The sequence below is a fragment of the Aquarana catesbeiana genome, linkage group LG04 (assembly GCF_042186555.1).
Source record: "Aquarana catesbeiana isolate 2022-GZ linkage group LG04, ASM4218655v1, whole genome shotgun sequence".
In the NCBI taxonomy this organism is placed as follows: domain Eukaryota; kingdom Metazoa; phylum Chordata; class Amphibia; order Anura; family Ranidae; genus Aquarana; species Aquarana catesbeiana.
In genome coordinates this window covers 475,440,516-475,462,970 of record NC_133327.1, presented here as the reverse complement: position 1 = coordinate 475,462,970, position 22,455 = coordinate 475,440,516, and the positions used below count along the sequence as shown (strand labels likewise).

General features: G+C 41.6%; 1 protein-coding gene across 1 annotated transcript in view; it reads left to right on the top strand.

The window, feature by feature from the left end:
- The window catches only part of NUP133 (nucleoporin 133), a 1,112,480-nt gene that overhangs the window by 29,002 nt on the left and 1,061,023 nt on the right, over positions 1-22,455 (top strand). The window contains 1 exon segment of the mRNA XM_073627602.1: positions 13,035-13,135. Within this exon segment, the coding sequence (XP_073483703.1) occupies positions 13,035-13,135 (101 nt within the window).

Sequence of the window (22,455 nt, the reverse complement as noted above, 5' to 3'; positions counted from 1 at the left end):
CATTTAACCCCTTGATCACCCCTTCCCTACCATTGTACAATGTCAGTGCATATTTTTTAGCACTGATCACTGTAATGTCACTGGTTCCCAAAAGTGTCAAATGTCAGTTAGGTGTCTGATCTGTCCACCGCAATGTCACAGTCCAGTTAAAAATCGCAGATCACCGCCATTACTAGTAAAAAAAATAGAAATGCCATAAATCTATCCCCTATTTTGTACACGGTATAACTTTTGTGCAAACAAATCGATATACGCTTATTGCAGGTTTTTTTTTTTTTTTTTTTTTTTTTTACCAAAAATTTGTAGCAGAATACAAATTGGCCTAAATTGATAAAGAAATAAGATTTCTTTTCATACATCAGGGGACACAAAGCCATAGTAGTTACTATGTGGGTTATAGGCCGCCTTCAGGTGATGGACACTGGCATGCCCTAAGACAAAAAAGTGCACTCCCTATATAACCCCTCCCTTTTCTGCCCAGGAAAGAATCGGTTCCTTAACAGCTTCCCGCCAAGAATGATCATAGCGGCTGTTCCGTCGCTTGATCGTTCTTACAGGAGGCGAGAGGGGACGTTCCCCCCCCCCCCCCACCACCCTCCGGTGCTTCTACCCACTCACTGCTACGATCGATGAGTCGGATACAGGATCCGCCGGCCCCGGATGTTCAAAATAGAGATTTCCAGCGGACCAGATGGTCGCCGGAGTCTCTATGATCGTTCGGAGGCCGGGCACGATGTTATGACGTCATTCTCATATCCTCTTCATTCTCATATCCTCTTCATTCTCATATCCTCTTCATTCTCATATCCTCTTCATTCTCATCCTCCTCCTCGAAATAAACGTGATCAAAAAAGTATCAAGCTAACAATGTAAAATTAACAATAAAAAAAAAAAAAAAATTTTTAAGGCCTCTTTCACACGGACGATCCGTATGTCCATTTTTCATCCTTCCGTTTTCGGATGAAAAACGGACATACATTCATGCCTATGGAGCGTCGGATGTCAGCGGTGACATGTCCGCTGACATCCGACCCGCTCCGATCCAAAAAGTGTAACGGAGGAAACACCTACTTTTCCATTCGTTATCGGATCGGGTGACGACGGACACTACGGTCCATCATCATCCGATCCCCCCCATAGGGGAGAGTGGCGCTCTGACAGGTCCGCCGCTGCACAGCGTGCAGTGATGGACCTGTCATCTTCCTGCTCAGCGGGGATCGGCGGAGCGATCCCCGCTGAGCAAGCGGGTGTTCACGGGGCGGATCATGACTGATCTGCCCCGTGTGAAAGAGGCCTAAAGCGAGCTTGCATGCAGAAGCGAACGCATACTTAAGTCCCGCCCACATATGAAAACGGTGTTCAAACCACACATGTGAGGTATCGTTGCGAATGTTGGAACAAGAGCAATAATTTTGGTCCTAGACCTCCTCTGTACCTCAAAACATGGAACCAGTAAAAATTTTTAAAGCGTCGCCTGAGGGGATTTTTAAGTAGCGAAGTTTGGCGCCATTCCACGAGCGTGTGCAATTTTTAAGCATGACATGTTGGGTATCTATTTACTCGGCGTAACTTCATCTTTCACATTATGCAAAAACATTGGGCTAACTTTACTGTTTTGTGCTTTTAAAAAAAAAAAAAAAGTTTTTTTTTTTTTTCCTAAAAAAAAAAAAAAACACATTCGAAAAATTGCTGTGTAAATACCATGCGAGATAAAAAGTTGCAATGATCGCCATTCTATTCTCTAGGGTTTTTGCTAAAAAAAACATATATAATGTTTGGGGGTTTTATGTAATTTTCTAGCAAAAACATGATTTTTACATGTAGGAGAGAAATGTCAGAATTGGCCTGGTAGGCAAGTGGTTAAAGGAACTGATTCGGTTGGTCAAAACAAATAAGAATCCTTCTATATCTCTTTCCATGAGTTTATTGGGAGAATTGTGGCTTCTTTTGAGACCGTTCCTTATGCGCAGTTTTATTCAAGACTGCTGCAAAACAGTATCCTGTCAACTTGGAACAAGAAGGTCCAAACCCTGGACTTCCCGATGTGTTTATCCGCAATGTGCGTCAGTCTCAATTGGTTAACATCCAAAAATCTTCAAAAAGAAAAATCCTTTCTACCGGTTACCTGGAAAGTAGCAACAACAGATGCCAACCTTTTCGGCTGGGGAGCAGTCCTGGAAGAAGTGTCTGTCCAAGGGAAGTGGTCCAAATCAGAGTTGACATTGCCCATCAATATTCTAGAGATTTGGGCAGTACGCCTGGCCCTAAAGGCCTGGACGCTCAGAATACAGAATTATCCTGTCAGGATCCAATCTGACAATCCCACAGCTGTGGCTTATATAAATCACCAAGGGGGCACGAGAAGTTGTGCGGCCCAAAGAGAGGTGAATCATATCCAATCTTGGGCAGAAGACATTACTTGTCTGTCAGTAATTTTCATTCCAGGGATAGATGATTGGCATGCGGACTACTTGAGTCTCCAACAATTGTTCCCGGGAGAATGGTCCCTTCACCCCGACATCTTTCTGTCAATATGCCAGAAAGGGGGAGTTCTGGACGTAGATCTGTTTGCGTCCAGGTTCAACAAGATGGACAACTTTGTGTCAAGGACAAGGGATCCGATGGCATACGGAACGGATGCCTTGGTCTTTCCATGGGATCAGTTTTCACTGATCTATGCGTTCCCTCCTGTTCTGCTGCTTCCGTGTCTCCTACGCAGGATCAAGCAAGAGAGAAAGGAGGCGATTCTGGTGGCCCAGGAAATCTTGGTTTGCCGAGATCATAAGGATGGTGGTAGGGGATCCTTGTACCCTGCCCCTGTGTCCAGACCTTCTCTTGCAAGGTCCAGTGTTCCATCCTACCTCACAAACGCTAAATTTAACGGTTTGCCTATTGAGACCCACATTCTAAAGGACCGTGGACTGTCAGCTTCAGTAGTTTCTACTTTGGTTAATGCTAGGAAGCCGGCCTCCAGAATCATATATTATAGAGTCTGGAAGGCATATGTCTCCTGGTGTGAATCCAAGGGTTGGCACCCCAGGAAATATATCATAGGTAGGATCCTTGAGTTCCTACAGATGGGATCAGTAATGAAGCTGGCCTTGAGCACTATCAAGGGCCAGGTGTCGGCCTTATCGGTGGTTTTTCAACAACCACTTGCTTCACACTCTCTGGTTTGTAACCTTATCCAGGGGGTAAGGCGGATTAATCCCCCAGTTAAGTCACCCCTGAACCCTTGGGACTTAAATTTAGTCCTGTCGGCTTTACAAAAACGGCCTTTTGAACTGTTTCAAGATATTTCCTTGATCCCCTTGACGAGGGAAAGACTGAATACAAAATGTGTAAAGAAGTCCTGTGAAAGGTGGAGGGGAAAGCGTCAGTTTGGGGGATGTTTTCTGCAGCACAAGTTGGGCCTCCAACACAGCTACATGGCAGAGTGAATGCAAATGTTTATCAGAACCTTCTTTGACAAGTTGCAGCTCTTTTCCTGCATTCATCACCCAATCAGCCAGCAATTTTCATGCATGACAATGCCCGCAGACGCACAGCAAAATGGGTAAAGCTGTGCCTTTTGAAGCTGAAAACATTGAAATAATGAAATGGCAAGCCCAGAGTCCTGATCGAAACTCAAAAGAAAACCTCTGGAAAATCCTTGACAACAAAGGTATGGCCAGCAAACCCACTACAGTCACCGAACTGTGGAAGAGACTGAAAGAAAAGTGTAACAAAGTTGCACCAGAGCAGTGTGAGAGACTAGTGATGTCCTGTGGCCGCAGATGTGCTGAAGTCATTCAAAGCAAGGGCTTACACACTTCCTACTAATTGTTGTAACCTTCAGAAATTTTAGTAATCTTTTTCCATGCTACAGTCATTGCTGTTCTCTAATTTTTATCATTGTTTTCTACAAAATAAAGGTTTTTTTTTGTTTTTTTGCAGTGCCTTGGTTATTTTGAAAAACCCTGTTCTATTAGCATGGTTTTTTTTTTGTTTAATAAATTTTTATTAAAGAAAATAAGTACAAAAATAAACAGTTATGTCACAAACTGGGTACAAATATTATGAGAAGCAAAGTCAATTTCAATGCTCGGATATATACAGTGAGTGTCAAGAAGCCTGAGATACATTAAACAGTTCTGTATATTCAGAAAGGAGGATGATAATCAATGTAGTAATTAAGTAGAAAAAAGACTTCTTTCAGTGTAAACACAGAAATCAAAATGTAAAAACAAGATGAAAAACCTTGCATCAGTTAGATAAGAGAGGTATAATTAAGCGAACAGAAAGCATGAGATGCAGAGAACTTGATAGTAGGAAAGAAAATGAAAGGAGAAAGATAAAAAAAAGAGGATAGTAAATAGAATAGAGGGTAAGATGGGAAGGGAGAGGGTAAGGTGGGGTGTTGGCATACATGTGCGAAATGTTGAGTGATCGAAATTTTTTTTTTTTTTTTTGTGACGATATATAAGTAATAAATTTATGAGATCTGTACTATAATATCCTTATATGAGGGGGTGGACTGAAAATCTACCCAAGGAGCCCAAGTGGCTGAGTGTTTTTCTGAAGTTCCTTTGATATTATGGGTAATACTCTCCATGAGTTGAACTTCATCAACCCTCTGCAACCAGGTCCTAATAGGCGGAGTTGCTGCTTGGCCCCAGAAGGTGGGTATTAAAGCTTTGGCTGTGTTCAAAAGATGAGGAATGAGTGAACGTTTATATGAGCCAATGGAGGTTGCAGAGGCATGAAAAAGGACAGTCCATGGGTCCATGGGTAGATTGACCTCCAAAATCTGTGAAATCAAGTTGCAGATGGCCATCCAGTAGGGGCGAATGAGTGGGCAAAACCACCAGATATGTGCATGAGTGGCTTCGTTCCCACAGCACAATGGGGAACTGGCGGGGAACATTTGGTGAAGTCTAACGGGGTTGTAATGCCACCTAGTGAGTAGTTTATAGTTGACCTCTGCCATCTTAGAAGCAAGAGAGGAAGTGTGGGCCAATTGTAAGACCTTATCCTTTAGATTGTCTGAGATGGGAGAACCCAGGTCAGTCTCCCACTTTACCAAAAAGGGTGGAAACCCAGGATTTTGAAGGGCAATAATAGCTCTATAAAATAGAGAAATACTATGTAAGGGAGGGTCTTTTGGGTAGAATATTTCTTCTATTCGATTTAGATCTTGCAAACCTCTAAGCGGATGAGGGAGAGAGCGTAAGAAACATTGTAATTGATGGTATCTCCATTTGTCGAGAAACGAGGCAGGTTTGGGATCAATGATCAATTGTAATGGTTTAAGTGTATTGCCACGGAGGATGTGATGTAGTAAGAGAGGTTCTCTGGGTCTCCAAGCTTGGAAACCGGGATCTAATAAACCTGGTAGAAAATATTTGTGATTAAGGAGAGGTGTTAAAGGGGAGTTATACCCCCATGAGAATTTTTTATGTAGGGCGTCCCATATAGCTAATGAGGATATAGTGAGAGCTGAGGTGGATCGGTCAAGATTCCTGCAGGAGCGGGGTATCCAAGGAGCTACCGAGAGGTCAGCGCCACTCAAAAGGTATTCAAGTTGAACCCACAATTTTGAGTCAAGAGCATACTTCCAGTCGGCTATCCTAGAAAGTACAGCCGCCTGATAATACGCCTTAAAATTAGGTAGTGCAAGTCCCCCAGACATCTTGGAGCGAAATAGTATCTCTCTAGATATCCTGGGGTGGCTGTTCCTCCAGATAAAACGGGAGATCATGGTTTGCAAAATAGTGAAGAACCCCACTGGAACCCCTAGAGGGAGCATTTGAAAAAGAAAGAGTATGCGGGGCAATATATTCATTTTAATAATATTTACTTTACCTAGCCAGGTGTGAGATAAACTGGACCATTTTCGTAGATCTTCCCTAATCCTGTTGAGCAATGGAATGTAGTTATGTCGGAAAAGGGAGTGAAGGTTGGGAGTGAGATAAATACCTAGATATTTCATATGTTTTGGTTCCCATTTAAAGGGAAAGAGAGGTTTCAGGGAAGACACCTCGGATTGGGAGAAGTTAATGTTTAAAATTTCTGATTTGGATAGATTTATTTTGAAATTAGAGATTGACTGACTGAAAGATGGAAAATGCTGACAATAGGTTAGGTATGGAGATGCGGGGTTGTTGAATAAAAAATATGTCAGCATATGCTGCGTATTTATGGGAACTTTTACCAACTCGAATGCCTTGAATATTATCATTGTTCCTAATTGTCGCTAGAAAAGGTTCCAAGGTAATGGCAAAAAGGAGGGGGGACAGGGGGCAACCCTGCCTTGTACCATTATGTAAAGCAAAAGAGTCACTCAGCGTCCCGTTGATTCTGATTTGTGCTGTGGGGTTAGAGTATAGGGATAAAATACGGTAGAACATCTTAGGACCCAGTCCAAAATGTCTCAATGTCATTCTAAGATAGTCCCAGTCCACCCTATCAAACGCTTTTTCAGCATCAGTGGATAGGAGTAGGGTGGGCTGGGCGCTTCTCCGAACATACTGAATTAGGGAAATCGCTCTGAGGGAATTGTCTTTTGCTTCTCTATTGGGAATGAAACCTGATTGGTCTTTGGAGATCCAGTTAGGTAGTAGGGGGAGTAGGCGATTTGCCATTACTTTGGCAAATAATTTGATATCAGTATTTATTAATGAAATTGGCCTATAACTATTACAGAGGGTAGGGTCTTTATCAGGTTTAGGAATGACAGTAATGTGAGTGGAGAGGGATTCTGGACGTAAACCTGAGGATTGAGAAACTGAGTTTGCATAAGCTGTCAGACGGGGAAGCAGAATGTCACTAAATGTCTTGTAGTATAGAATAGTGAACCCGTCCGGGCCGGGTGCTTTACCAGAGGGAGTGGACTTCAAAGCAGCTTGAAATTCCTCTACCGAGAAGTCTGCCTCTAATTCTTTAAAAATAGATGTAGGTAATTTAGGTAGTTTAGCTTCTTTTAAGTAGGAGAGCATGCGTCTACGTCTCTCTTTCTGAGGTAAAGAGGACAAATCATTTTTGACACAATAGAGATCTGCGTAAAACTCCTTGAAGGCCTTGGCAATGTCTGGGGTTGCATGAGCGAGCTCTCCTGACTGTAGTTTAATTTTGGGAATAAAGGACTGCGTTTGTTTAGCTTTTAATGACCTGGCCAATAACCTACTAGGTTTGTTTCCCCATTCATAGTATTTTTGTGATAAGCGTTGAAATTTTCTCTTAGTGTCTAAGTTAAGAAGAGATTTTAATTCCTCTCGTTTGAGTGTGAGTGATTGGAGGTGCTCATTATGGAGAGAAAGTTTATGTTGCTTATCAAGAGCAGCTATTTGTTGCAGGACCTGTTCGAGTCGCTGACCATGCTCCCCTTTCAATCTAGCACCAAGTTCAATAAACCGTCCTCTAATAGTGACCTTATGAGCTTCCCAGACAATGGAAGGAGAAGTATCAGAGGGTTTGTTTTCCTTGAAATATTGTGAAAGATGAGAGGACATTATGGAAACCTCGGTTTCATTAGTAAGAAGGGAGTCGTTGAGTTTCCAGTTATTAGTGCGGCGTGCTAAGGAAGGCGTAGACAGCGTTATCGAAACAGGTGCATGATCCGAGATAGTTGCGGTGCCTATGTGGGCAGACTGTAAGAGGGGGAGGTGAAAATGATCTAGAAATATATTGTCAATTCTGGAATATGAGTGATGTGTTGTGGAGAAGTGTGAGAAATCTTTCTCTTTGGGATGGAGGAGGCGCCAGACATCCATAAGTTGGAGGTCCAAGAGTCTTCTCTTAACAAATTTCAGGCGTTTAAAAGAGATATTAGATCTTCCTTGGGACGTGTCTAGTATAGGGTCTAGGGACATGTTGATATCACCTGCTAATATAGTAAGACCTTTGGCAAAATGTGATAATTTGGTTAGGATTTTTGAAAAAAAAGTAGGTTGATTTTGGTTTGGGCAGTAAACGTTTGCTAGAGTACATTGGGTATTACCGATGAAACCCTGGAGAAAAAGAAAACGGCCTGAATCATCTGCTAGCATGTCAGACAAACGAAAGGATATGCTTCTGCTAAACCCAATGGCCACTCCCTTAGCTTTGTTAGTGTCAGATAAACTATAGTACCATTGCGGAAAATGAGGTGAGGTCAGTTTAACCGGTGTTGTATGGGTTAGATGTGTTTCCTGAAGAAAAACAATAGAACAAGCGGCTTGTTTTAGTTCACGAAATGTTTGGTGCCGTTTAGCTGCGACATTAAGACCTCTAACATTATATGATAGAAGCTTCAATGTAGTCATTATTACATCTAGGTAGAATACTTCAGCCTATGTTTCCATGTATGCCAGCAGGGGAGAGGGAGGGGGGGGGAAGGAAGAGGAAGAGAGAGTGAAGTAAAGAGTAGAAAAAAAGAGAAGGAGGGAAAAGTAAGCTTATAGAAAAATCATACACATAAATTAAAGAACTTTTGGGAAACGCATGAATAACACGCAGAAATCTGCAGTGGTCCCATTGGGGAAAGAGAGAACGAGCGGCCATCCAAAACCTTAAACAGGGATTGGGCAAAATAATTTTTAAGGTCGCACGCACTCGTCAACCCCAGAAGGAGGGGGGGACTGGGTTATGTTGTCGGGGAGGAGCAATATAAGAAACGTGCCCCAACAGCACTCGGCCTATAACATATAATTAACTTGTAATTAGAAATAAAAAATTAGTTCCAGTTAAATAAAAATAAGGGGTCATGTAGGCAGAAACAAAAATCAGCTTAAACATTGAGATTCCTACTAAGCAGCATAAATTGTAGACCATTACTGATGCAACAACAAACCAACAACAACAAAAAAAAAAAAAAAAAACACGAAAGGAGATCAGTGGTCTAACTAATCATAGGTCAGAATTTACCAAAAATAGTCAGGTAAGTGTACAAAAAGTTTACATTTGAAATCTGACTTGGCATCAATTTGCTGTAGGAAAATAAGCATCTGTACTAGTGAAACGTGGTTGAATGAAAAAAGACAAAGGACAAAGTTGCGCAGTTCAACCATTCTTTTGTGCAGAGCCCGGGAGAGAGGAACGACTTGCCTTTGAAGGGGTTTTTTTCCAGACTGAATCTGCAAGATTCGAGAATTTAGGAATGGAGTCCTGCCAGCCTGGGAGTTCCAAGGGCGGAAGATTAAGAGCTTGCAAAAAGGTTGTAAGTTCCTCCGGGAACCTTAGTGTGTGGGATCGGCCATTTTTTGTGGCAATCAGGCAGGCTGGGAAGCCCCATCTGTATGTGATCCCATCTGTACGCAAGAGGTCAAGAAGCGGCTTTAGAGCTCTGCGACGGTCTAAGGTGTCCTTGGAGATGTCTGGGAATACGGTGATGGTTGCCCCGTCGAAATCTATGCTAGGCAGGCCCCGCATCTTCATCATAATTGCCTTTTTATCTTCGAAGTAATGTAAGCGACAGATAACGTCTCTAGGTTGGTCAGAGTTAGTATTGCGGGGTCTCAGAGCCCGGTGTACTCGGTCAAAGCTGAGTGGTGTGGTGACAGGATTACCCATAATGGTGTTGAAAATGCCCCGTATTGATGGTTCTAGGTCACTATCTCCAGTAGCCTCGGGTAGGCCTCTGACCCGTATGTTGTTTCTTCGATTGCGGTTCTCGAGGTCTTCGAGCTTGTATAAGGAGGCCCGATGAGCAAACGCTAGCTGGGTAACAGTGTCTTGCAGTTCTTTAATGGCTAGAGCTTGGGTGTCTTGCCGTTGCTCTGTCTCCTCTACTCTGACCAAGATGTGGGACATGTCAGTCCTAACTGCAGTTATCTCTTTTTTAATAGACTTTTCCAAGTTATGAAACATGCCTGCAAGTTCTTTTTTAAGACCACTCATCAGCGTAGTCATTTCGGAGCCAGCAGGGGAACCTGGGTCATCCATGAGGTCAGAGCAGTATGAAGAGGCTGGAGAGCTTCCCCTCACAGAGGCAATGTGAGATGAGGGAGAGGCGCTTAGTCTCGAGGTTCGGGCCTGAGTGCCGCGTGCGTTAGACAAATATTGTTGAATAGAGCCTGCAGATATTGAATTAGACAGTGACCTTTTGCCAGATCTTTTACCTGCTGCAGAACGAGATTTAGCTGATTTGGAAGGCATAACTGGAACTGTTAGGCCGGTAGCCGTGTGGGGCACTTCTCACCTACATTTGCTCAGTGTCAGTCATATTTCAACATACTGTGGTTGCTTGTGGAGATTTTCATGAAAAACCAAAGAAAAATGAAAAAAGAGAAAATAAATTTTCTTTTTTTTTTTTTTTTTTTTTTTTTTTTTTTCCCTGCGGGTATTGAAAGTTCCACCTCAGCTATATATCAGGGGGAGATCTGATTGAAGCAGAGTCTAAATGAGTATGAGCATTGGCTACAATGAGCAAGTGAAGGCACAAATGTGGGTAGGGAGTAGTTGGAGTACAAAGATGGCCGCCGACTTCCGTGGGTAGGCCGGAGCCTCGGACTTTCCTGACAGTCTAGGCCGGCCGGGAGAGCACCGATAGCGCGGAGGCCTCGGGTGGCTTCTTATGGGCCCAGGAACAAGATTTCCCTCTGTAGGGGGGCCGACCAAGAGGTAGGTGATAGATGGAAGATTGTCCAGGTACTCACCGCTGTGCAGGAGGCAGGGTAGGTCGGAGCGGTAGGCCGCGGGATGGCGTCGGACCTCCGGAGGTCAGCTTGTCAGAGGAGGGATCTCCGGGTGGAAGATACTGTGACGGGGGGATCCCGAGTGCGGACAGGGTGCCGTGTGGGAGCTTTACGGAGGTCTCCGGTCCACAGCAGCGGAGAGCCGGAGGCTCCGAGTGTTAGACAGGGCCCAAGATGGCGGGCGTCCGAGGCTCGGGCTGAGCCGTAGGCCCCGATCCGCTTCCAGGAATCAAAAAGGTTAGATAGTCCCCAGGGGCCGTAGCCAAGAGTGTCCAGGTACCCCTGAGGTGTGTAAATAGCCTCGATGGGTTGAGGAGGGGTAGAGATGGCTTTGGATGTAATCAGCCTAGATGGAGCTATAGTAGCACACGTCCTCCCTGTTGAACGTCCAGACACGCCCCCCCCTGTTCTATTAGCATGGTATACAGCAAGGGGAAAAAAAGTATTTGATCCCCTGCTGATTTTGTACGTTTGCCCACTGACAAATGATCAGTCTATAATTGTAATAGTAGGTTTATTTTAACAGTGAAAGACACGAGCAAAAAAAAAAATCCAGAAAAAACGCATTTTAAAAGTTATAAATTGATATGCATTTTAATGAGTGAAATAAGTATTTGACCCCTTCACAAAACATGACTTAGTACTTGGTGGCAAAACTCTTCTTGGCAATCAGAGGTCAGACGTTTCTTGTAGTTGGCCAGTAGGTTTGTACACCCCTCAGGAGGGATTTTGTCCCACTCCTCTTTGCAGATCCTCTCCGAGTCATTAAGGTTTCGAAGGCTGACATTTGGTAACTCAAACTATCAGCTCCCTTTCCATATTTTCTATGGGATTAAGGTCTAGAGACTGGCTAGGCCACTCCAGGACCTTAATGTGCTTCTTCTTGAGCCACTCCTTTGTTGACTTGCTTGTGTGTTTTTGGGTCATTGTCATGCTGGAATACCTATCCACTAACCATTTTCAATGTCCTGGCTAAGGGAAGGAGGTTCTCGCCCAAGATTTGAAGGTTCATGGTCCCGTCCAAAGTCCCTTTTTGATGCGGTGAAGTTGTCCTGTCCCATTAGCAGAAGAACACCCCCACAGAATAATCTTTCTACCTCCATGTTTGATGGTGGGGTGGTGTTCTTGGGGTCACAGGCAACGTTCCTCCTCCAAACAAGGCGAGTTGAGTTGATGCCAAAGCGCTTGATTTTGGTCTCATCGGACCACAACACTTTCACCCAGTTTTTCTTCTGAATCATTCAGATGTTCATTAGCAAACTTCAGATGGGCCTGTACATGTGCTTTCTTGAGCAAGGGGACCTTGTGGGCGCTGCAGGATTTGTCCTTCACGGCAAAGTGCGTTACCAATTGTTTTCTTGGTGACTATGGTCCCAGTTGCCTTGAGATCATTGATCAGATTCTCCTGTGGGCTGATTTCCCACCGTTATTGAAACTCAATGAGGTGAGATCTTGCATGGCGCCCCAGACTGAGGGCGATTTAGTTATTTTGCGTTTCTTCCATTTGCGTATAATCGCACCAACTGTTGTCACCCACTCACCAAGCTGCTTGGCGATGGTCTTTGTAGCCCATTCCAGCCTTGTCTAGGTTTACAATCTTGTCCCTGGCATCCTTGGACAGCTCTTTGGTCTTGGTGGAGAGATTGGAATCTGATTGCTTCTGTGGACAGGTGTCTTTTTATACAGGTAACAAGCTGAGATTAGGAGCACTCCCTCTTAGACCCCTTTCACACCGAAGGAGGTTTTCAGGCATTTTAGCTGTAAAGCGCCTGAAAACAGCCTCCCATGCCACCCGAATGTAAAAGTTCGAGTGCTTTCACACTGGGTTGGTGTGCTTGTGGGATGTTACAAAAAGTCCTGCAAGCAGTATCTTTGGGGGTGGTCTGGGAAAGCTGCATACAGCGCTCCTAAACCGCCCCTGCCCATTGAAATGAAAAGCGATTCAGAAGTTTTAACCCTTCAGGTGCTAGAAGGGGTTAAAAGCGCCCTGCTAGTGGCCGAAAAACGACCGTGACGCGCCGCTAAAACAAGCAACGATTTACTGCTTACGTTCGTTACCTGTATAGAAGACACCTGGGAGCCATTAAAATAGTGGACTGGTCTTCTCTTTGTCAGTGGGCAAACATACAAAATCAGCAAATGCTTTTTTACCTCACTGTAGCCACAACAAAAATGCCATCAAATGTTGAGCAATGAAGATCGCTTGATTTTTATTTTTTTTTTCAGAAATAATGTATTCAAAAATTGTTCTCTATTTTTGATCGTGTGTGTGGGTTTTTTTTTTTTTTTTTTTTTTTATATATAAGTAGTAAGTTGGGTGGTAATTATTTTTAGATTTTTTTACTAAAAATATTTAACTATTGTTTTTCTTAAATTAATCAGATCAGCTTTTAAGTTTCAACGTCTGTGACTTTGGATGGGCCTGGTTAGTCTACGGTGATCGCATTACAATCTGGAAGATCAGCCAGTCACCATCTGTAAAGGTAAATGTATGTAATGTCAGTTTACTAAACTGTTGCTTATTTGTTCAATATTTTTTAAAAATATGTTCAGTTCCCAAGCAAATATATTGAATATGAAAAATTGAAGTTTTTTTTTTTTTTTGGATGACCAGCCAAAAAATAAAATATTCTCGTATGTAAATGATTATGATGCCAAGTAGTGTAGAGTATGAAACAAGTCAGGAGCGGCACAGTGCAACATCACCCAACAATGCACTGAACATGTACTCTGTGCATCTCATACCCACCCCTATTCTCTAATATACATAGCACAGGACCTCACAGTTGCTAGACAGAAAAGAGTGGAATGATACCTATACAATCATGCATAATTTTCCTTGTCAAAAGAAGTTTGAGTATACAATGTTATAAAGATACATAAAGTAAGTTTACAAGGATCTATAAAGTAAGCTCATTGTTTTACAGTAGGGTTTATATAGGTAAATATCATGAAATTTCAAATATTAAACATTGGGTTCACGTAAACCTAAATTAAAGATATATATCATTTCCTTAGTTACTTTTGTAGGTATTTAAATGATTTATACCTACTATACATATTGTTTACAAGTAGAGTGTATATAGGTCAAATAAATTCTGATAATGAGCTTTAATCGTAAGGTGGAGAAAAGGAAAGAGAAAGAAAAGGGTTGAAAGGTAGAGGTATGGTCCACAAGGTTGTCCCGCTCGTCAGTTTATTATTCTTTTTAGTTCTCTTTGAAGCCTTAGAATGGGTGTCTCCGTAAGTCATTTAATCTGTTACCATGGCAACAGGACAGAGTCATTGAAGTTTGACAGGAACTGTTGTTTTATCCAAGGATGCCAAAGTTTTTCAAATTTTGGAATTTGATTTTGATCGATGGCTACCATCTTAGCATGGGACATTGTATTATTCATTCTGTGAATTGTTTCTGCTAGTACCAATGTAGGAGATTTCCATGCCTTGGCCACTGTTTGTTTTGCAGCCGTTATTAGTTGGATCATAAGTTTGAATTGAGAGAGTGTTAACCATTCCGGTTTTAGATTAAGTAAAGTTAAATATGGATCTGGTTGTATTATTTTTTTAAATATTTTAGATGCAATCACGAAGACTTCCTTCCAGGAGGTTTGGATTACTGGGCACGTCCACCATATGTGTAAATATGTGCCTATTTCTGGGCATCCTCGAAAACAAAGAGCTGAGGTATTAGGTGAATATTTTGCCACTCTAGCGGGTACAAGGTACCAGCGAGTTAGGACTTTATAATTTGTCTCCAGTGCTAAGATGTTGGGTGAAGATGACTTAGATGTGAGCCATATGTTAGACCAGTCCGTGTCTTCTAAAGTTCGTCCCAGGTCCTCCTCCCACCTCTGAACGTAAGAGGGTCTATTAAGATTTGCTACTCCATATAATTGATTATAAAGTGATGAAATTGTACCTTTAGCAAATGGATCTTTTGTACAGATTGATTCAAAAATGGATAATTGGGATAATGGTGTATCCCCCTTTAGGAATGGTGTATAGAAATTTTTGATTTGGAGATATCTAAATATCTCAGAGTTTGGTAGATCATATTTTTCTCTAAGCGATGGGAATGAAAGGAATGATTTAGATGCTATGAAGTCATTTAGTGTCTGAATGCCTGATGTTGTCCAAGCTTTAAAAGAATTTGGGTAGATCCATGCCGGATAAAAGGCAGGATTTCTGATAAAAGAAAGGAGAGGATTGTGTGGAGATTGTAACTGATATTTGGTTTTTAGTTTATCCCAGAGAGATAAGAAGTGTTTAGTTATGGGATTATGAATTTTAAAGCGGTCTTTAGGATCAAGTCATAATAAATTTGATATTAATAGAGGGTCAGTTTCTTAAGCCTCTATAAATACCCATAATGGGATTTCCTGTTTTGCATGGTATTTGGACAGACTGGCCAAATGTGCTGCTCTGTAGTAGTTAGTAAAATTAGGGTATCCCAGGCCTCCTTTATTTTTGGGAAGATGTAGTGTGTGTATAGGTATACGTGGTTTAGAAGAGACCCATATAAACGAAGTTGTTCTTTTTTGTACTATTCTCAAAAAATAGGAAAGAATTGGAATAGGGAGGACTCTGAATAGATAAAGCAATTTGGGTAGAATAGTCATTTTGATTGCATTAATCTTCCCTATCCAGGATAAAGGAAGTTGCGACCATTGTTTTATTAGATTTGTGATCTGTCTTAATACAGGAGGATAATTGGTTGAGAATAAGTCAGAATGAGATGCTGTTAAATGAATTCCAAGATATGGGATTGATTTTTCTGCCCATGTGAATGGGAGTGCAGCCCTAGCCGGGATCAATTCCATGTTTGTGAGTGAAATATTAAGCACTAGGCATTTCTTAGGATTAATCATAAGGCCGGATAGGGCTGCAAATCCATCAAGAGCTGGTATTAAGTTAGGACCAGAGACCTGTGGTGATGATAGAAAAAGTAATATATCGTCTGCAAATATACATAATTTGTGTGTAATACCTCCTACTTCAATGCCAGTTATAGTTTGGTTTGTTCTGATGTATTGGGCCATGGGTTCGAGTATAAGGGCAAATAATAAGGGAGATAATAGGCAACCTTGTCGGGTACCTCTTTCGATATTAAAGGCTTCAGATTTGTATCCAGCATATTTTATATAGGCTTTGGGTTTATTATATAATGCTTTGATCCATGTTAAAAAGTGGGGTCCAAAACCCCATTTTTGTAATGAATATTGCATATATTGCCAGGATACTGTGTCAAATGCCCTCTTAACATCGAGAGAAAACATAAAGGGATTTTCCGTTTTTTAGCAATATGTGCCAATAACACTGCCCTGCGTATATTATCGCCTGCCTGTCTATTTGGCATGAAGCCTACTTGATCTCTATGTATTAATTTTCCTATAATGCTGTTGAGGCGTTTTGCTATTATTTTTGCTAATAATTTAATATCGAGGTTTAACAGAGAGATAGGCCGATAATTCACACAGGAAGTATCATCAGAAAGGGGTTTTGGGATCATGCAAACAATTGCCATTAGTGTTTCTTGCCGAAAAGAATGTCCATCTAGAAGTTTGTTAAAAGTTTCAGTGAGAATGGGAGAGAGTATTTCTGAGAATGTTTTATAGTATAAAGCCGAGTAGCCGTCTGGGCCTGGTCTTTTGTTAAGTTTTAGGTCTTTTATGGCGTTAGCAACTTCATCTATAGTTATAGGCTCATCCAAACTGCTTTTTTGATTCTGAGATAACTCAGGTAAGGTTATTTTTGAGAAGGATTTAGCCTCTGTAGGATTAAATTCATTGTTTGTCTTGTATAAAGTTGCGAGATGTGAGTGAAATTTATGGACTATTTTAACTGGATTACAAGTGTAAACATTTTTTGATAATTTCAAACGTATTGGTTTGAAAGATTTGTTAGTTGAATTTAATGCCCGAGCCAAATATGTGCCTTGTTTGTTTGTATTCATGTAGAAATTGTGTTTGGAGCGTTTGAGGGATTTATCAACTGACTCAGTGAGAAATAGATCGTATTCCAATCTAGATTTTTCCAGATGAGATTTTGTACTCTGAGATGGATTATCTTGAAATATGTAGGCTGCATTAAAATTGAGTTCTAGTTTTCTTGCTAGATTTTTGCGTTCCCATTTAAATAGTGCCATTTGTCTTTGTATTGTACCACGCAAGACAGGCTTATGAGCTTCCCACAGTGTTATTGGGGAGATGTCTGTTGTATTATTAATTGATATGTATTCCTTTAAAGCTTGTTCAATGGCCATCTGATGTAGTGGGTGTTTGAGCATTATGTCCGGTAAGTACCACGTTGGGTCATGCGCTTTTGGTATGGCTGAGGCTATAGTAGTGTATACTGCATTATGGTCAGACCACGGAATCGGAATTATATCTGATGCAATAATTTCTGGTATCATTCCTATTGTTAGAAAAATATGATCTATTCTGGTGAAGGTTTGATGAGGGTGCGAGAAATAAGTGAATTTCTTTTTCATTGGGTTACTTTCTCTCCACGAATCTACCAGATTGTATTTGGAAAGAAGTTGAGAAAAAGGTAATCTAGAGGTTATTTTGGATGGTGTAAAAGGTGATTTATCTAGAAATGGGAGGAGGACCTGGTTCGAATCCCCACACATTATCACTGTTCCTATTTTGTGTGTATTAATCACTTGTAATATATGTGAGAGGAATGGTGTAGGTTGTTAGGAGCGTAGTAGGAAATCACAGTGATTGCTGTATTCATTATATAACCCATGAGTATCCGGTATCTACCTTCTGGGTCTTTAATTTCTGATGATAAGGTGAATGGTGTGGATCGGTGAAATGCAATTAGAGTTCCCCTTTGCTTGGTACAGGCAGAAGCCGTGTAAATTTGTTGATAAAAAGGAGAAATATATTTTGGAGTAGAATCTTTGGTGAAGTGTATTTCTTGGAGGCATACTATGTGAGCCTTCTTGTTATGGAAAGTATGGAAGGCTTTGGTCCTTTTTTGAGGGACATTTATTCCCTGAACATTCAGGGAAAGTATATTCAGTGGTGCCATGGCAACAGATCAAATAGTTTTGACTTACTTTTTGTTATGCAGAGCTGACTGCGCAGATCAACCTGTGTGGACACTGAAGAGATGAATAGATAGAAAAGAAACCAGTGAATTCTGGAGTAAAGAGTAAACAAAAAACATATCAGATTAGATGATACATTGTATAAATTATTTTTTGCAAGTAATCACAATTTACCCGTGAAAGAGAATAAATATCTCTCTCAGGGGAATAAGTGCCTTCGTCACACTCCCACATAATATGGTTGGGAGAATGAGGAGGGCTAATGGGGGTACACGGATCTTCCGCTTACAGGAGAGAAGTGCTATGTCAAAAGACATCAAAATGATGTTTCATTAATTGGAGTGCAGAATATAGTTTTTGTTGAAATTATTTATTCCAGGGTGGTTGTATATGGTTAGTCTTGCCCTAGGCTAAATAATTCAGTTAGAAAGGTACTGTTAATAACTTTGGTATTGATGAAGATAGTTTGAATTATTTTGGGATTTTAACCCTTTTAGAGTAAACAATTACATATTTTATTCATATGTAACTGTTTAGATATGTTAACTCATAAAATTGAGGTTGTATTGCTTCAGATTAGAATAAACAAAAACATAATTCTAGGAACTAGTTAGGTAATATATTTGTTTTAAGAAGAGAAAGAAAAAGCTTCCATTACTTCTGGATTATTGAACATATTTGTCCTAAAAAGTAATAAATCTATTGTTATTACCTGATAATATATAACTGAACAAGAATTTCCTTATTTCACTTATATATTCTAAGGCTATATGAATCAGAAGTAATAAGAAATATAACTGGAATGTAACATGATCCCACACAGTGTGTGACTATCAGAATGCAGTTACATTCAGTTATAAATACAGGTTTTTTATAGAGAACCATCTCTTAGTATAATAAATGAAGAGATATCAGGAATTAGGATGTCAGTCCATTGAATCTTCTTGGTCCATGGATGATGTGGCATAACGGCCTCTTTTGTGAGAATGATGATTCCCATTTTGTTCTGAAATTTTCTGAGTGCTGCCTGAAGGTGAAGATGATGCCATTCTTCTGCGTGTGGGAGAGTTGCTGCTTGTGGGTTCTGTCAGATTTAATTTTAAAAGGGTTTTTTGTAGTTCATCTGCTTCTGTAAATTGTACCTTGGTAGTTAAATCTGACTGAAAAGGGGAAGCCCCATTGATACATAATGTTGTGGCGTTGCAGTTCCATTAGTTGGGGTTTCATGGATCGTCTTTTAGTAATAGTAAGTTGGGATAGGTCAGCAAAAATTTGATAATTGTGTCCTTGAAAATTAAGTTCCTTTTTTTTTCTCTTGCAGCAATTAGTATTTGTTCTTTCGTTCTGTAATAATGAAATTTTGTGATTATATCGCGTGGGGGTCCATCTTTCTTTTTGGCTGTGAGGGCTCTGTGTACTCTGTCCAGTTCTAAATGTTCAATAGGAATATCTGGCTTTAGTTCTTGTAATAGAGCAGTAATAGTAGATTGCAGGTCTGTCACAGTTACAGGTATTCCCCTTATGCGCAAGTTTGAACGTCTGGCTCTATTTTCGTAATCTTCAAGCTTAGTTTGAAGTATTAAATTCTCTTCTTTTAATTGTTCCAATTCTGTTATATTTACTTGGGTTGTAATTTCAATTTCATCCATTTTTATTTCTAAGGCTGCGGTGTGGTTTCCCAGCTCTCTTATTTTTTTGGTTAGGCTTTTTGTTATTTGGTCTGAGGATTGTTTTAAAGCCTTATGAAGCATCTTTTCAAATTGTAATATTACTGGGGATGCTGAGGAGGCTTGTGGAGAAGTTTGTGAGAGGATTTGTTCTGTATCTGACTCAAATGGAGAGTCTTGTTGTGACATTTTCTGTCTGTGAGAGCGCCCTGATGCTGTATCTTGTGAGGTGACTGGAGCTGCTTTAGTTGCAGTGAGTGCCTGTGAGCTCTTTGTGAGGTGATTTTTATTTCTGCCACGGTTTCCTCCCAGTACCATATTTCCTGCCCAAACTTTCACAGTTTGTTCCCTGGGGCAAAAAGGTTCAAATGGATACCTTTTGAGCCTGCAGGCTCCGCTTTGTCCTTCTCTTCTCTCCTCAGCGGTGCGGAGCTCTAACAATGCATGTCTGCTCCGCTAGGCTCCGCCCATCTCCCTCCCAATCATGCATAATTTTAACCTTTTTGCTGCCAGGCCCTGTGCTCCATTTTGTACTCAGGTGACCAGACCATTTTTGAAATTTTTTCCTTTTGCTTTATTTTTCTTTTTTTAAATCAAAGATGTTTATTGGAAAACAGAACAAACAGAAAAATTTTTACAGCTCACAATTAAGGCACAGGATTTGTCATACATTTCAGTTACCATCGCAAGAGGTGTATTCATACATTACACTCAGCATCCAATACCAGCTCATATTATGCAGTTCAGGTATTTCTTCTAAGGGAACTGATTGTGCGTCAGCACTATATTCTGATTCCTATAAGTGCTTTCCTTTCTCCACCCTCTCAGTGTGTGTCTCGCTTTCCTAGCTGTTACCTCAGCAAACTGTCCATCACCAGATCAACTGGGGAGAGGCCAGGGGTATCCAACCAGGGTGGCCATTGTTTATCAAACTTTCCCGGGCGACCTCTATGTTGAAAAATGTATTTCCCCAACCTTATGGTGTTTCCCATTTGGGCAATCCATTCCTTTAACGTTGGAGGTTCAACTGGCTTCCAATGTCTAAGGATCAGCTTGCGAGCCTGAAACAGGGCCCTGGCTCTAGCCTGTTTGAAATTGTCCTCCATAGGAATGTCATCTAGTATTCCCAATATACATGGCTTCGGGTCTGTGGGTATGGTAGTCTGATAGACTCTATGAATGGTGGCCAGAGCCCCCGTTGTAGTTTGGGGCACCTCCAGAGCAGATGTATCAGGTCCCCATGAACTCTCGCACACCTGGGGTAGTTGGATCCCGGTCTTACTCCCATCCTGAGCAACCTGTCAGGCATTTAGTGTACTCTAAGTATGATGTATAACTGAGATATCCATTGGGCCACATTTAGGGAGCAAAGTTGTACTGCCTGGAGTGCCTCCTCCCATTGTTAGTCCTCAAATGATCCCACATCCCTTTCCCATTTGCTTGATGCAACTAGGGGAAATCCTTTTAGGTAGATATTGAGAATCATGGAATAAGTTCTAGATATGAAACGCCTAAACTGGGATACCTCAGCCATATATCGGAATATCGGGGTCGGTGAGAGAGTCCATGCGGTCCCCTTAGTCTGCGCTGTCTCACTGTGTTGCAGCTGTATATAGTAGAAGAGCATTGATTGTGGGAGGTGAAATTGCTCCCTCAACTCAGGAAAGGGCATCAATTTTCCCGCGGCAAATATATGTCGCATATGTGTGACCCCCATGTCTTCTCCACCACGCGCCACAATCCAACGACTACAGCTCCTCATAGTATCCATTATCCCATATCAGGCTGTGTCCAGTAAAGCCCTATACTTCTTGTAACTGTCTAAGTTTGTTCCATATTTTTTGCATCAGGACGTATGTGGGAAATCGCTTATTGGATTTTGCATATGCCAAGGCCTCCATACCCGTGGGTACTTTGTCGAGACCAGTGTCATAGCACATTAGGGCCCTAATGGGTTCAGAGTGTAAATTTCCATCCTCCATTCCTGGGTTTTCTGGCATAGCCCGGGCGATATGTTGCGCCTGAGCCGCCAGATAATAAACCCAAGGGTTAGAGAGGGCAAGGCCTCCAGCTTCCTTGGATTTTTGTAATTGTTCTAATTTTATCCTTGGGGATTTATCTGCGCTCTAATCAGGGCTGCCATGGGTTCAGTGGCAATGGCGAAGACGAGTGGGGACAGTTGGCATCCTTGTTGAGTGCCCCTATGTAGGGTGAATGGTGCAGAAATGTGTCCTGCCTCCCTAATGATCGCCCAAGGTGAACAATACAACAGTTTCACCCAGGCCAAGAGCCCCTCGCCAAAGCCAAATTTGCCCATGACAGCCCAGAGATATTCACATTCTATGCTGTCAAAAGCCTTATGGGTATCTAGCAACAGCAAGGCCCTATCCCCCATGTTCTCCGACTGCATCTGCAGGTTTAGGTAAAGTCTACGGAGGTTGATAGCCATGGATTTTTGGGACATAAATCCTGACTGGTCCGAGTGGATAATGGAGGAGATGGCCCTATTAAGTCGTAAGGCCAAAACCTTCGCTAGGATTTTGATGTCGCTCTGCAAGAGCGATATCGGTCTGTATGAGCCTAGGTCTAAATATTATACTTCTTAAGAGCAATCACCGGAGTGCGGATCATCTTTTCCTCATTTACCTACTCAGCCAGCGACTGTGGATCGAGCACCTGGGATCTCTGCTTTCTATGTGATGTATGGGTAGTAGTACTGACTTTTTTTGTTTATATTCTGTACAATATTAGCTCTGGTCAGGGAAGCACTGACTTTCTCTAGTATAATTAAGGACCTTTAGCAAACGTGGCAGGATAATTCCCCCATATTGTTTAAAGACTTCCATGGGGAGGCAGTCATCCCCAGGGGCCTTTGAATTCGGGAAGAGGCTAAGTGCCTCTTGTTGTTCCTCTAGTTTAATTGGGGAATCCAGGAGTGTTCTCTGGGAAGTTGACAAACCAGGCAGCTCAATTCCCTGCAGATACTCTCTCTTGCAATTGCAGTGGTCGAGTAATTTGCCCGGGGCCTATACAAGTCAGAATAAAACCTCACCAACTCCTTCATAATGTGGGTAGGGGT